This window comes from Rhodamnia argentea, chromosome 7 (assembly GCF_020921035.1).
Source record: "Rhodamnia argentea isolate NSW1041297 chromosome 7, ASM2092103v1, whole genome shotgun sequence".
Classification (NCBI taxonomy): Eukaryota; Viridiplantae; Streptophyta; class Magnoliopsida; order Myrtales; family Myrtaceae; genus Rhodamnia; species Rhodamnia argentea.
Window position 1 is genome coordinate 4,401,850 of NC_063156.1, and position 12,277 is coordinate 4,414,126.

The 12,277-nt window shown below is 40.1% G+C and overlaps 2 protein-coding genes across 5 annotated transcripts; both read right to left on the minus strand.

The window, feature by feature from the left end:
- Window positions 1–434: 434 nt before the first annotated feature.
- Window positions 435–1,508, minus strand: LOC115750872 (ethylene-responsive transcription factor 3-like). Its single transcript, XM_030688489.2, has one exon. The coding sequence runs from the start codon at window positions 1,290–1,292 to the stop codon at window positions 666–668; it is 627 nt and encodes a 208-aa protein (XP_030544349.1). The 5' UTR covers window positions 1,293–1,508; the 3' UTR covers window positions 435–665.
- Window positions 1,509–2,916: 1,408 nt separating this feature from the next.
- LOC115750859 (protein argonaute 16-like) lies at window positions 2,917–11,782 on the minus strand. Of its 4 annotated transcripts, none has more exons than XM_048281628.1 (23): window positions 11,618–11,782; window positions 9,610–9,907; window positions 9,291–9,496; window positions 8,974–9,192; window positions 8,754–8,890; window positions 8,576–8,673; window positions 8,404–8,501; window positions 8,155–8,326; window positions 7,941–8,057; window positions 7,741–7,848; window positions 7,577–7,639; window positions 7,313–7,426; window positions 7,039–7,204; window positions 6,848–6,960; window positions 6,645–6,782; window positions 6,429–6,559; window positions 5,929–5,994; window positions 4,626–4,689; window positions 4,159–4,270; window positions 4,018–4,091; window positions 3,660–3,754; window positions 3,547–3,578; window positions 2,917–3,458 (listed from the first exon to the last, which is right to left on the minus strand). In XM_048281628.1, exons 2-23 carry the CDS (start codon window positions 9,829–9,831, stop codon window positions 3,289–3,291), a joined length of 2,715 nt encoding a protein of 904 aa, XP_048137585.1. In that variant the 5' UTR covers window positions 9,832–9,907; window positions 11,618–11,782; the 3' UTR covers window positions 2,917–3,288. The 4 variants fall into 4 exon arrangements, 3 of the variants coding, with proteins under 3 accessions (XP_048137585.1, XP_048137586.1, XP_048137587.1); XM_048281629.1 differs by having other exon boundaries at window positions 11,572–11,766; XM_048281630.1 differs by lacking the exon at window positions 7,313–7,426.
- Window positions 11,783–12,277: the final 495 nt, after the last annotated feature.

Sequence of the window (12,277 nt, forward strand, 5' to 3'; positions counted from 1 at the left end):
TCATCTTGATTTTCTGCCGATCTCGTGAGACAGGCAGCTCGTAATGCGTTTCACCGGCCGTGGCTCATCGAGCCACCACAACCATGTCGCAGTGAGACCCATCCACCCACCCATCTTCACTCCCATCTATTGCCCTCGTTGCAAGACTCGATAATTATATAAACGGTTCTTAAATTCTAGTCCATTACGCAACGTGTCTTTAAATTTTTAATTTCTTCGACGTGATGCATGAACTTTAATTTAAATTTTTCGTACATATTCAATTTAGGTCTTGAACTATATAAAGATATTTAAGGATCGACAAAATTAAAAGTGTACTAAAAATTTAAAAATCGTGTTGAATAAATTAAAAAGTAGAACCATTGCTGTTCTCATCCAGGAATAAAGACGAATTCCTCTGCACACAGGACAACATAAATCAAAGAGGAAAAACCACATTGATATTCACATGATCCAACTTCAATCTTCAAATTCATACATACAATTGTTGCAGCTCATTTGTCAGATCATGTAGCAGCAGCCCGCAATGAGTAATCTCACTCGGCAAAAATCCAAGTTGCCAAATTTTTCCAATTCCTTTTCAATAGCATGCGAGTGGAAGAAGATAACCAGTTAAGGCCAAGAAGATGAAGATAAACACAAACTCCCAAAAGCCAATAAACCTATCACAGGCACAGTGCAGTGGCCGTCAAATCATCACCGTTGAGATCGCAGTCCATCTGCGGTGGAAGATTGAGGTCGAACGGCAAGACCCGACGACTAAACGGCGCCGTCGTGCTACAATCCTCCGCCTCATCGACCACGGACGAGGAAGAGCCGCAGTCGCTGTGGCAATCATCGCCCGGGATCGGCCGGACCGGTCTCCGGTCGACAGCCACGGGGACCCGATTCGAAACCCTAGGTCCGCAGGACGACTCCACGGTGCTGCTCAAGCTGCTGCTCGCGGGCCGATTGACGTCGAATCCGTCGCTGGTGACCTCGCGGTCGAGCCGATTGTGAGCCTGGTCGAGGCCCGTGGCCTGGGACCCGACGGACTGGGGATCCGCGGCGAAGTTCGTCCTCGCCTTGGCGCCGTAGATCCTGCGGGCCGCCGCGTCGTAGGCCCGCGCCGCGTCCTCGGCCGTGGCGAAGGTGCCCAGCCAGATCCGGCACTTCTTCACCGGGTCCCGGATCTCCGCGGCGAACTTGCCCCACGGGCGCTTCCGCACGCCTCGGTACCTGACCTCCAACGACGATCGGAGGTTCGCCGTCGCGAGATCCGCCGCGCCCGCGGTGGCTCCGGGCCGTCGCATGGGTGAGAAGGAGGTGGGTCTGCGGTGGGAGGGTATTGGGTGGACTGGAGACGGAGGCGTGTTGGAGAGAGAGATTGGGGGGTGGGGTTAGGAATTTGTGCGCGCATATGTCAACCACCCCATAACGGAGATGGAGACGGCTTGGCTTCTTCTTCCTCCTCCTCCTCAGATTCCTATATATGAACTGATCTCTGTTTCTGGCGATGAATTGGCTGAGATTCATTAGCCCTCTTCCTTTTTTATTCTTCTTCTGGACACGAGGACGGTGTGTGAAAGGGTGTGTGAAAGGACCAGAGTACCCTCCCTGTGTTTGAAACTCTATTGTCTTTCTCTATCGGGCCAAAATAGGAGTCGTATGACGCAACTTTTTGGGCTAAAAATTGGAATGGAAAAAACCAAAAAATGGTCTCCATGCCCTTGACGAATGTTTAATTTGATCTAAGGTTTAATTTTTTTCTAATTCAGTTCTTATATTAACTTTGAAGTAGAACAAATTGAACTCTTGGTGAATTTGTCTTGTCGACATCCAAATGCCAATCGAACTCAAAAGAATTACATTTACTGAGTACGTATTAAAACAACTATATCGACAAAATTAAAAAAATATATATATATCACCCTAAGGGGGGAGAGGGGGAGGTTTGGTTGCCGCTTCAAGCAAGTAGGCCTCTCATAGAGACTCAATGGGAATCGTGCGCGAACATATATACAACTATCTCAATTTATATCAAAATTCAACTCTAGAAAATTTTTCGTTCATTCCGCTCTCATCCTATTCGGCAGTAGCCGTAAAACTTGCAAATGAATCAAGATTGCTTGGTATGAGTTAAGAAAGTTCTATACAGGTCTTTGCGTTAAGAAAGTTCTATATAGGTTTGAATTTATATTTGTTGGTATAAGACTTCAGGTTATAATCTTTTTGGATTTAAATTTTATGGGATGTCGGGAAATTGTAAGCTAGTTTTAATGCATTTATCTACTAAAGGTGTATGTTTTGTTTTGGGTTTAGACGATCATGGAATCAACAAGGAAATAAGAGGATCATTGCAATCATGTCCTAACTGAGAGAAGGTAAAGAATGAGCCTCGGCCTATCCTTGAAACTGATTTAGCTAGAGTTTGTAAAGTGGTGATCGATTTGTATCGTCAATGAAAAAAATTAAATAAAAACAAACCAGCTTGTTGCTTCATCAAGTATATAAAATGCATATAAATGACAATAACAGATGAATGTTGGTTATGTACATGAAATTGTGTCTTTTGGACAAGTGAATAACCGTGACATTCCTCCCATACTTTTGAGTTGGGGTGTGACAAATTTAAGACACGAAATAATGATCATGGATCAATATATATCCAGAAATTGTTTTAATTTGAGAGAACGGTCAAATACGATGACCATTTGGGTATGGAAATTATCATCAATTCAACAACATTGCTATTCTTCCTCCGCATCTATTTCTAGCATTCTCGAAATGATTATATCTTGCCAGAAATTTATCCTACTGCTTATACCCTCTTTGGCGACAATGAGAAGGCCCCATGATTAAAAAAGCTAACGGTAATCCGATTTAAGTTGTTGGCGAAGATCTTCTCGAGGAGTAAATTGGAGCAAAACAAATAACAAGGGAAAAAAACTCAGAGACCAGGTGAACTGCATTCAAGATTTAAATCCACGTGAAGATTGGCCGAGAAATGACAGATCAAAGACCAGATTACACCAAACTGGTGATTAAGTAGTAAGACAGCCTGACGGTCACATCGTTAGAAGCTCGAGCTATACAATGTAGAGGTATTGACTTTGGCACGAAGTACTCAAAATTTTCCTATACACAAAAACTGATCGCTTCAGGTGTTCCTTATGCTTAGCTCTTCCATATGATTAACCTATAAAACAGCTAACCTAGAGTTTGCCTGTCTATAAACTTAGTACCTAACTCTACGAATTATGAACATCAATCGAATTTATGCCATTAACAGAAGCAGTGACCAGCACACTAACAGAAGAACATGGAGCTGCAGACATTCTCGTGCAACCTGGGGAGCTCAGGTACGGGAGGAGCAGATGTGATGCTTTCTTGTCCAGACGAGGTCTCTAATAGATCCTCGAATTTCATAAATTGGGACATCTGCTTTGCAGCAAGGTGTGCATAATATATCGGAGCAACTGCAGAAGGAAAAGGTGTCAATTAACTATCAAGACAGTCATAAGCAGGGATGCAACAACTATAGAAGGCTGGGGAATGCAAGATTACCAATCGAGATAGCAGTGGTGCTCCTCTGATACCTGATTTAATAAAAGGAACAACAAAAGTCAACAAAGACAATCGAACCGACTGCCAAATAAGAGAATCAGAAAAATACTTACACATAGGATAGCGAGTGAATAAGATTTTGCAATCCGTCAGCAGAGAAACCAATCTCATCAATCAAAACATGATAGTGAGCTGGTCTAGAAGTTCCCTATAGTTCATGAAAACCAAATAATATGTTCTTAAACCAAGAAGAGAAATAATGTTGGGTTTGAAGTTGCTGATGAGTAGACCATACTCAAAAGAACCTGCTGTTATTTGGATTATACCAGCCTCGACCCTTGCTAAGCTAATGGCAGAACCAAGTTCTCAAAAGATTTTGTACAAACATTTATTTGAAATGAAACCATTTTTTTAACAGACCAATTGAGCCGCATAACTTCAGATTCACTCGTAAAAACACAAAGCACTCACAATCATCCCGGCTTGAGCACACATGTAGAAGTCGTAGTTTCTTGGATGTACAATCATTGAATCCACCACTGTCCCTGCAGAGAGAGAGGATGAGAAGAAAAATACTTTGCTGAAGAGAACCATCAATTACAATAAACATACCAGGTGGAACATTTTCGGGAGAATTGGTTTGAAAAAGTTTTGTGTGGTGATTCTTCTGCGCCACGATAACAGTGAATTTTGGAATATTGGTCTCCCCCAAATTTTGATACGCCTGTACTACACATAAGGACCATAAAACGCATTGCATATGCTCACAAGCAATCAGAGACACAAATAGCAAGCTCTGACATTCCAAGCTGTGTTCACCCATGTCGCCAACTTAAAAGACGTTATTTCCGAGGGCATTATCTAATCGGAAATTTGACTACATTTAAGACTTCAACTATATCTGCCTGAACGCAATCTGAACAGCAATTTAAAGATGCTCAACACTCATGAAGTCATTAGAGATTTCTTATGAGACATATAGCTAATGGGCCAAAGACTGAGAATAGTGCACAATCCACGTGCAAAACTTCTTCAAAGTTAATGGAAAGGGAAACAAAAGATGACGACTAGAGCCATACCTTGACAATTTGCTCCAGTTCAATGTTTAAAACTTGATTGAACTGCGACTCGCTCACTCCATCCCTAGGAAAAGAGAACAGATCAAGGCAAAGAAAAGCAGGTAACAACCCATAAAAAAAATTAGTTACGCTTTGCAAGGGTTAATGATACAGTAACTAATTAACAACAACTGAACGTCAAGTTGGGTCTGATCAGATGCTCTTCTTGGACAGCTATGCAATTCTGACTTATTGTTTGATGTTGAACATCAACGCGTCAAATTCATTGGATTAAGGTATTCTAATATGATAGGAAATCGAAGCAAGTACTACATATTTTTACTAAGCAGTGGAAAAGAAAATTGGAACGTCATATTCTAATGTTAAATAGCTAGTAGTCCATCAAGAAGAAAGACTATATCACAATTGCACTGGAAAGATGATGACTGTGGCAAAATGAAGAACACTATCAGTAATGAACATTAAGAAACAACCTTGAATGCAAGGCTGATAGAACTATAATCATATCGCCAAGTTTATTAAGAAGGAGAGCCACTTAAAGTATAACTGTAAGATCCCAAACAGCAGTTCATGGCTTGATATATGGAGTCCAGTATACTGTGAGCATACCACCATGCAGGAGAATCGGCAAAACAACCATTCAGTGAGGTATTTATTGTTGTAATTAGGTTTGATATGCAGCAGTTATCACATTATCAGAAAGAAAGAGGGAAAATTGAAAAATGAAAAAGAAAAAAAAAAACTGAGCTACCCTCAATTTCTCGAGGAGATCACAGAACAATCAGAGAAATATTCAAAAGCAACCAGCAGGCAGCAGCACATAATAACATTTCGACTCTATAAGGTTCAATATATCACATTTCGGAACTTATTTGGTGACAAGCTGGGCTGCCAGAAAGTGATCCATATGGCTGAGATACACAACTAGAAATTACAATTGCAGTCAAAAAAATCAAACGCAACAGTACCGAAAAACAATTATCTGAGTCGGCTTGCGTCCACTGCTTGACTGGTAGAAGTTATCACATTATCAGAAAGAAAGAGGGAAAATTGAAAAATGAAAAAGAAAAAAAAAAACTGAGCTACCCTCAATTTCTCGAGGAGATCACAGAACAATCAGAGAAATATTCAAAAGCAACCAGCAGGCAGCAGCACATAATAACATTTCGACTCTATAAGGTTCAATATATCACATTTCGGAACTTATTAGGTGACAAGCTGGGCTGCCAGAAAGTGATCCATATGGCTGAGATACACAACTAGAAATTACAATTGCAGTCAAAAAAATCAAACGCAACAGTACCGAAAAACAATTATCTGAGTCGGCTTGCGTCCACTGCTTGACTGGTAGAAGTCTAAGAGCAGTTCTCTGCAAAAGGAAAAGGAAAATCTCCCTTGCATAAATATGCTAAGAACAATTGTGTCACAGACAATGTCTAATAGCTGCCAGAGTCAATACGTGCAGATGAAAATAATAAAACTAAGACCATAGAGAAAGGCTGGAAACCTCTAATACTGAAAACATATGTTCTGAAATCAGTGCTCATCCATGATAAATTCACTATTCTTATGTCGCAGATGATCATAGCTTGCATCGATAGTGTGCACACCAATGACAAAACTACCCAAGGAAATAGAAACATAGTCACATGTCACAATCCATTGAGAAGTTTTGTTGTTATGAAATAGAGTACAGGTTTCAGAGAAATTCAATGGGACATTAGTACATGCTTGAATGCCTCTATGATAGCTAATGCTGTTTAACAATAAAACTTGAATGGCATAAGATCCTGATGTACGTACCGCATGATACCGTCATCAACCCCATCAGCCAAAGGTTTGAATAAAGTATCAATCATCTCCACCTTCGGCGACTGTGTTCTTACAGATGCTCTATATCTTGAAATCAATGGCCAAGATCGAGAGCCAACAACCTAATCAAGATGCAATAAAATTGTCATAGGAACAACACCCACAATGGTCGTTATAATGTTTAATAATTCTACTTGGACCATTTACCGCAGCAATGGATGGCATATCTGATCGAACTGGAGAACCATGAGAGACATCCATACCCAGAATCATTGTAGGAGTATCCTTTATTATGGGGACACTTGAAGAGTGCTCAATTGCCAACAAAGAATTTATTCCCCCGAGCTGCCAAAAGTAAATGTCAGCACAGGAAAGAGCCAAAAAAATTAATCGTACCCTTGCACATTTACCTTCGAATTGACTTTAAGAAGCACATTTGTAAGGTATTGATCATTTATCTTGAATGGGCAAATGCATTGTGTGACGACACCAAAGTCACTGAGACAAATCTTCTTCCAAGGCCCTTTTGAAGCAAAATGGACATAAAGTAGGTTATTCACCAAAACTAACTAACCCAATCAAAACATAATAATACTCCTACCATAGATATCAGAGTTCTTCCGCTCCGCCAAAACACAAAGAATGAGATTAGGTGGACGTGATAACTTCTCTCTAATCTGTCCAAACATCCTTTCTACCCTTCTAACAGGACTCTCCCTTCGCACTTGTGAATCTTCCTCAATAAGAGCCAGTGGACATTCGATTTGCTGTGACACAGAGAGAGAGAGAGAGGGAACGGGGGGGAGGGGGAGATAGAGAGGTCAAAAAAGGAAGAGAATGAAGTGTGCATGACCATTTACTTTTGTTTAACGTACCACACCCTTATTCCGACCGCAGTCAATGAATTCACGTGAAAGGCGACTAGTATCACAACGAGCAGAGAAGTTGACAACAACCCAACGTTCGATCTTGGAAGGTTGCAAAAGGGTCTACAGATCAGGTTTAAAGGAAAATGTGGAAAAAAATGAAGAAATGATTAATCAATATGGAAATAGAAAATAACAAGATTAAAAGTACAATATAGCAGATTTCAAAATGGAAAAGCGAATGATAATCCATTCTCGAGTCCAAGACAATACCCTTTGATTGTAGTTCCACCGTCCATTACGAGGGATGCAATCATTACCGTTCCCCACTTTTAGCTGTCAGGTACAAAATACACATTAACTGACACAAAGCAAAAACCCTTTAAACAAACCTTTAGCTCTATACACTCTAAGGCATGTAGAGCTTTAGAATTTACCTTTGGGGATTCAAGAACACGGCCTTTGATTTGGATCAATTGCTTTTCTACGGAAATACCACACTCGGCAAGCACAGGATCCTCATCATAACAGTAGTTTCTCAAAGCCTATAATTTCAAGAGAGGAGATTGCATCCTTAAAATCAAAGAAGAACAAAAATAACAGAGATTGGTGAGGCCAAGAGATGTGCAATGCGTACATCAACTAGAGTTCTTATCCTCTCTAGAGGCTTTTGCCTTGACTTCTCAACTAAAGACGCTCTCTGCATTGATGATAATGCTTTTGTATAGCGTTGAAGTGAAACAAGTGAACAAAGCTGCAACATAAAAGTAAACGGGACAATGTTTATAGAGTTAGATCTCAATGATTAGGTTAATAACCTTAAGTTGAACCACGGGAAAAAAGTTGCCCACCTCCAGAGGTAGGTAATTTGGTCGTTTCGGTTTGCCAACATTAAGGCATGGCAAGTATGCAGAGTATGTAAGCTCTATGCCACGGTGCTTCATAAAATATTCAGATACAGTGATATCCACAGTCTGCTCGTCGTCATCTGAGCCTTTCCTATTTCTCAATTTCATAGGGAAACTTGGGGACAACAGGAAAATGTTAATGCTCCTGTTTCCCAAGAAAGAATGGATAAAAGTTACATAAATATAACATACAATTGCTGATTGCATGGCTTCTCACTAAGACCAATTATTTTGTACTCCATATTGCTGTGTCTGGTCTTAACCCTCAGATTCTTCAGCATCTTCTTGGCCTGCGCAAAGGATGACATTACAGAGATTTGGAGCAATTTATAATCCATAGTATGAAATGCAACAGTACCTTTACCTTAGCCCAGTCAATATAACGAGGTTCCTTCACATTCTGGTTGGCCAAAAGAAAATCCCTCACGGGTCCCGGTGTTAGGATCATTGTCGTAGACACATCTTCATTGACCAGAAAGATAAGTATTACGGGACATGTCATGTCGAAAGAAATACAGTGAGGGGTATGAAAAGAATTCTACCCATATTCAAGGACAAGCCACCCTGAGTTGAACGAAAGCTGGCATGAAAACCTTTAACACCAGCTACACCTCCTCCAACATCCGTGAAGTTCCTTGAATCATCATGGAAGAATGACTGTCTTACCAGAAGACATCCACTGCATATCCAACAAACCCTTAACAAGAGATAACAGTAACCATCATTTAATAAAAGTGAGTAAAAGATTGACAAGAATATTACCATTTCGCCGCTGTCTGTCTTAATACTATATCAAGCACTCTCAGAGCATCCTGAGCATTATTATCCTTATCCAATCCTTTTAAACCAAGAAAGATCGACTTCAAGGGTACTTTTGCAGCATGGCTTATTTCCACCTGAAAAGTCTTTGACTGGAAAGAGCGTTTTGACCGTTTACTAGAACCATTCGGACTCTCATGATCACCAAGGCTCTCACTTTCCCTGACACATGAAGGAAAGTTGCAACACCACACATTAAATTAGTAGCTTATAATTCAACTTCAGAAAAGAACCTGCAAGGCATTTTATAATGTACTGACCTCTTTGCAAAAGAATCCTCGAGAACCACTGTGAATTCAAGTTTGTTCTGTGGCAGGGGACCCACTGTATACAAAGTTTTTTCTCCATCATAAGCAAATTTCTTACCAGCAAGTTCAGAAGAGTAGGTTTGGCATAGCTTGTCAATAAGCTTTCTCCCAATTCCCTTTCCCTCGACGGCTCTCTTATCTTCTGAAGTAATAGAAACCTGCAAAAGAGACACCTCGATGTATTCAGTATATGAATTAAAAGGAAACCAGATGTACTCACTTAAGTAACTACTTGGACAAAATACTTGCACATATAACAAGCTAGACATACACTGTACTGGTAAAAAACTGCATCTGGAACATTGACAGAAACTTTAAAGTGGTTGGTGAGCAGATTTATTTGCCTTCCAGCACTCCCTATCCCACGTCTTCCAATTATGGAGTATTTAGGAAAATCCACGCATTCAGGCTTCTTGTCTGGAGGAAGATTTGGGGCTGGAACAGGATGCAGCAGATTTGGATTTTCCTTCATGTTGCCAGTAACTTTGTCCATCTTCTTTTAGAACACACCCACAATTCTCTCGTGCAAGTTTTTCCCTCAAAAATTGTGTGAAAGGTGGAATAGTTCACTGCCCAGTCATCAAGCATTCTAAATAATCAATTGAAAGCTAAGGTGAAAAAAAAAATTGAAATACTCTCTACCTTATAGCAGAAACTTTAAAAAGAGATAATGATGATATCAATAAGTGAATTTAGCTTTCTCTTTAAAAGTTTTCTTCATCTTCCACAATGTCAAATTGCAGTGGGCTGTTTTCAGTAGCTGCCTAGCTAGCAAAAAATTAAACTCTACCAAGAACCCAGCAGCAATTAAAGGTTCTAATAAGATTCCCAAACGGAATAAAAGTCAAACTAGGACCTAATGATGTTCATCTTCTATTGTAGATAAAATAGGTGCAGAGCAGCAAACCATGCTAAAGCACAAGATAATTATAAGCCAACAGCGTGTAAATCACGGCCTCAGTGTACTTCATTTGAAAGTGTGTCAAGGAAAATATTTCATCAGAGCAACCATAATGAGCTAATAATGCTCCCTAAGCTCGGTAATAATATGGTGAGTGGATATGGTCGAAACGGCTACTCTACTTATATGATTTTAGATCTTAAGTGAGCCCATATCTTTTGAATAAACAGATCAGGGCAAAAGGGACAGGGCATCATAAATTCAACGCCTTTGCCGGTTTTCTACACACACAGCTTTAGCATCAAAACTAAAAGGCCGTGCTATGCGAAAATATAACAGGACGAATATCAGGTAACAAGGGGGAAGAAGAGATGGATCAGTCGACCATATCTTCCGCCTTTAAGAAGAGGTACTCTAGTAGGAACTAGAAACATAGATTATGAACTAACAACTTATTCTACAGCATAAAAAGACCAGAATTACGCTGAACAAGTTTAAGAGAAGGTTTAAAAAGTATATGCATCTTTATTTTATTAAAAAGCAAGCAACTGAATGAAGTCAACTGTCAGAAGTGAAAGTTCCCCTAGCTTGGATCTGTAGAAACAACAGAATAAGTGCCATCGGGAAAAATTTCAAGGAAAATGATTGAAAACGAAAAAGAAAAAAAGTAAAGTACCAGAGAAATTTGTTAAACAGCTAGCATCCATAATCATTCCATAATATCAACTATCCATCAGGGAACCCCATAATGGAGGGAAGAGACCAAGGGAAGGACAAATAGTAGGAGAAAACAGTGGAACATAAAACCGGGACGAGAAGAAGAAGAAAAAGAATGGAGCATGTTTAATGAAGCTTAGAACAAAAAAAGTTCATAAACCAGCAGCATACGTTGATCATCCACGAGCATGACCATCAAAACGAAGAAAAAATTTAATAAAACAGCTTCATCATCGATGAAGACTTGTCGAAACCCAAGCGAACCCACAGAACCAGCGATTACTGCGCATAAAGCACACATACACAGCACAGACCCGAAGAAATCCGCACATGCCTGCTAATCTCGTGGAAAATTCCATCCACAAACAAAAAAGCAGCAATGCATTCGCAGAAAACAACTTCGTGAGTGGATTCGCGGAGACATTGTTTCCGACGCCAATGTAGCAATATCCCTCAGAAATTCCTCGCGATATACGACTTCTCGAGGTTAACAGGGACAAATCCTCGCCAGGAGCAGCATTATCAGACCGTGAAAAACTCGAAACACGATGAACATCGCAACAAAACCATGCACAGAGACAGTACACTCGAGGGAGAAAAAACAGGATTACATACGATCGCAACAAAAGGAAAAATCGATAGGAAGCGAGAGTTCTTACACAGAGATTGCAGCGGACGAGAGGCTTTTTAGGGCTTTAAGCGGGAGAAGAAGGAGGAGGAGGAAGAAGAAGACGACGAGTAGAGAAAGAGAGCAACGACTCAGCTTATTCTCCTTCTGGTTCTGAGTGAAACGGAGTATGGAGGGAAAAAGAGGGCGGCGAGAAGTATGTCCGCGTGGGTATTCAGGATTCCGTAGTGAAAAAAAAAGAAACAAAAAATTAAGATTTTGAAATTGTGTAGTTTTTCTTAGGGTTTTATTATTTCAAGGGAAAATTCTAGCTTCCTCCAATTAAGAGTTCGTCGTATCGGTTTTGAATAATGAGTTGAAGTGGCATGGCTTTTAAATAAGGCTCGAGTTCAACCGGCTAAATATTCCAATCGATTAAGGGATTTTTCATCCAAAATAATTGTTAAATTATTATTTTTTCTTTCTTTGATGCGGCGGACGAGAGTCGCGGCCCTCGCTCAGGTTAGATTTCAAGCCATCTCGGTTTCAAAATTTCTACTTTTTTCGAACAAATGAAATTACCCGAATGTTCTTATTTTCTTCAAAAGAGTAAAAATATTTTAGCAAATGTCCCATTTGGTTTTGAGTAACATACACTGACAATTCTCAAACCCGTCTCAAATTCTTTTGGGCTTTGTGACGGACGTTGCAATT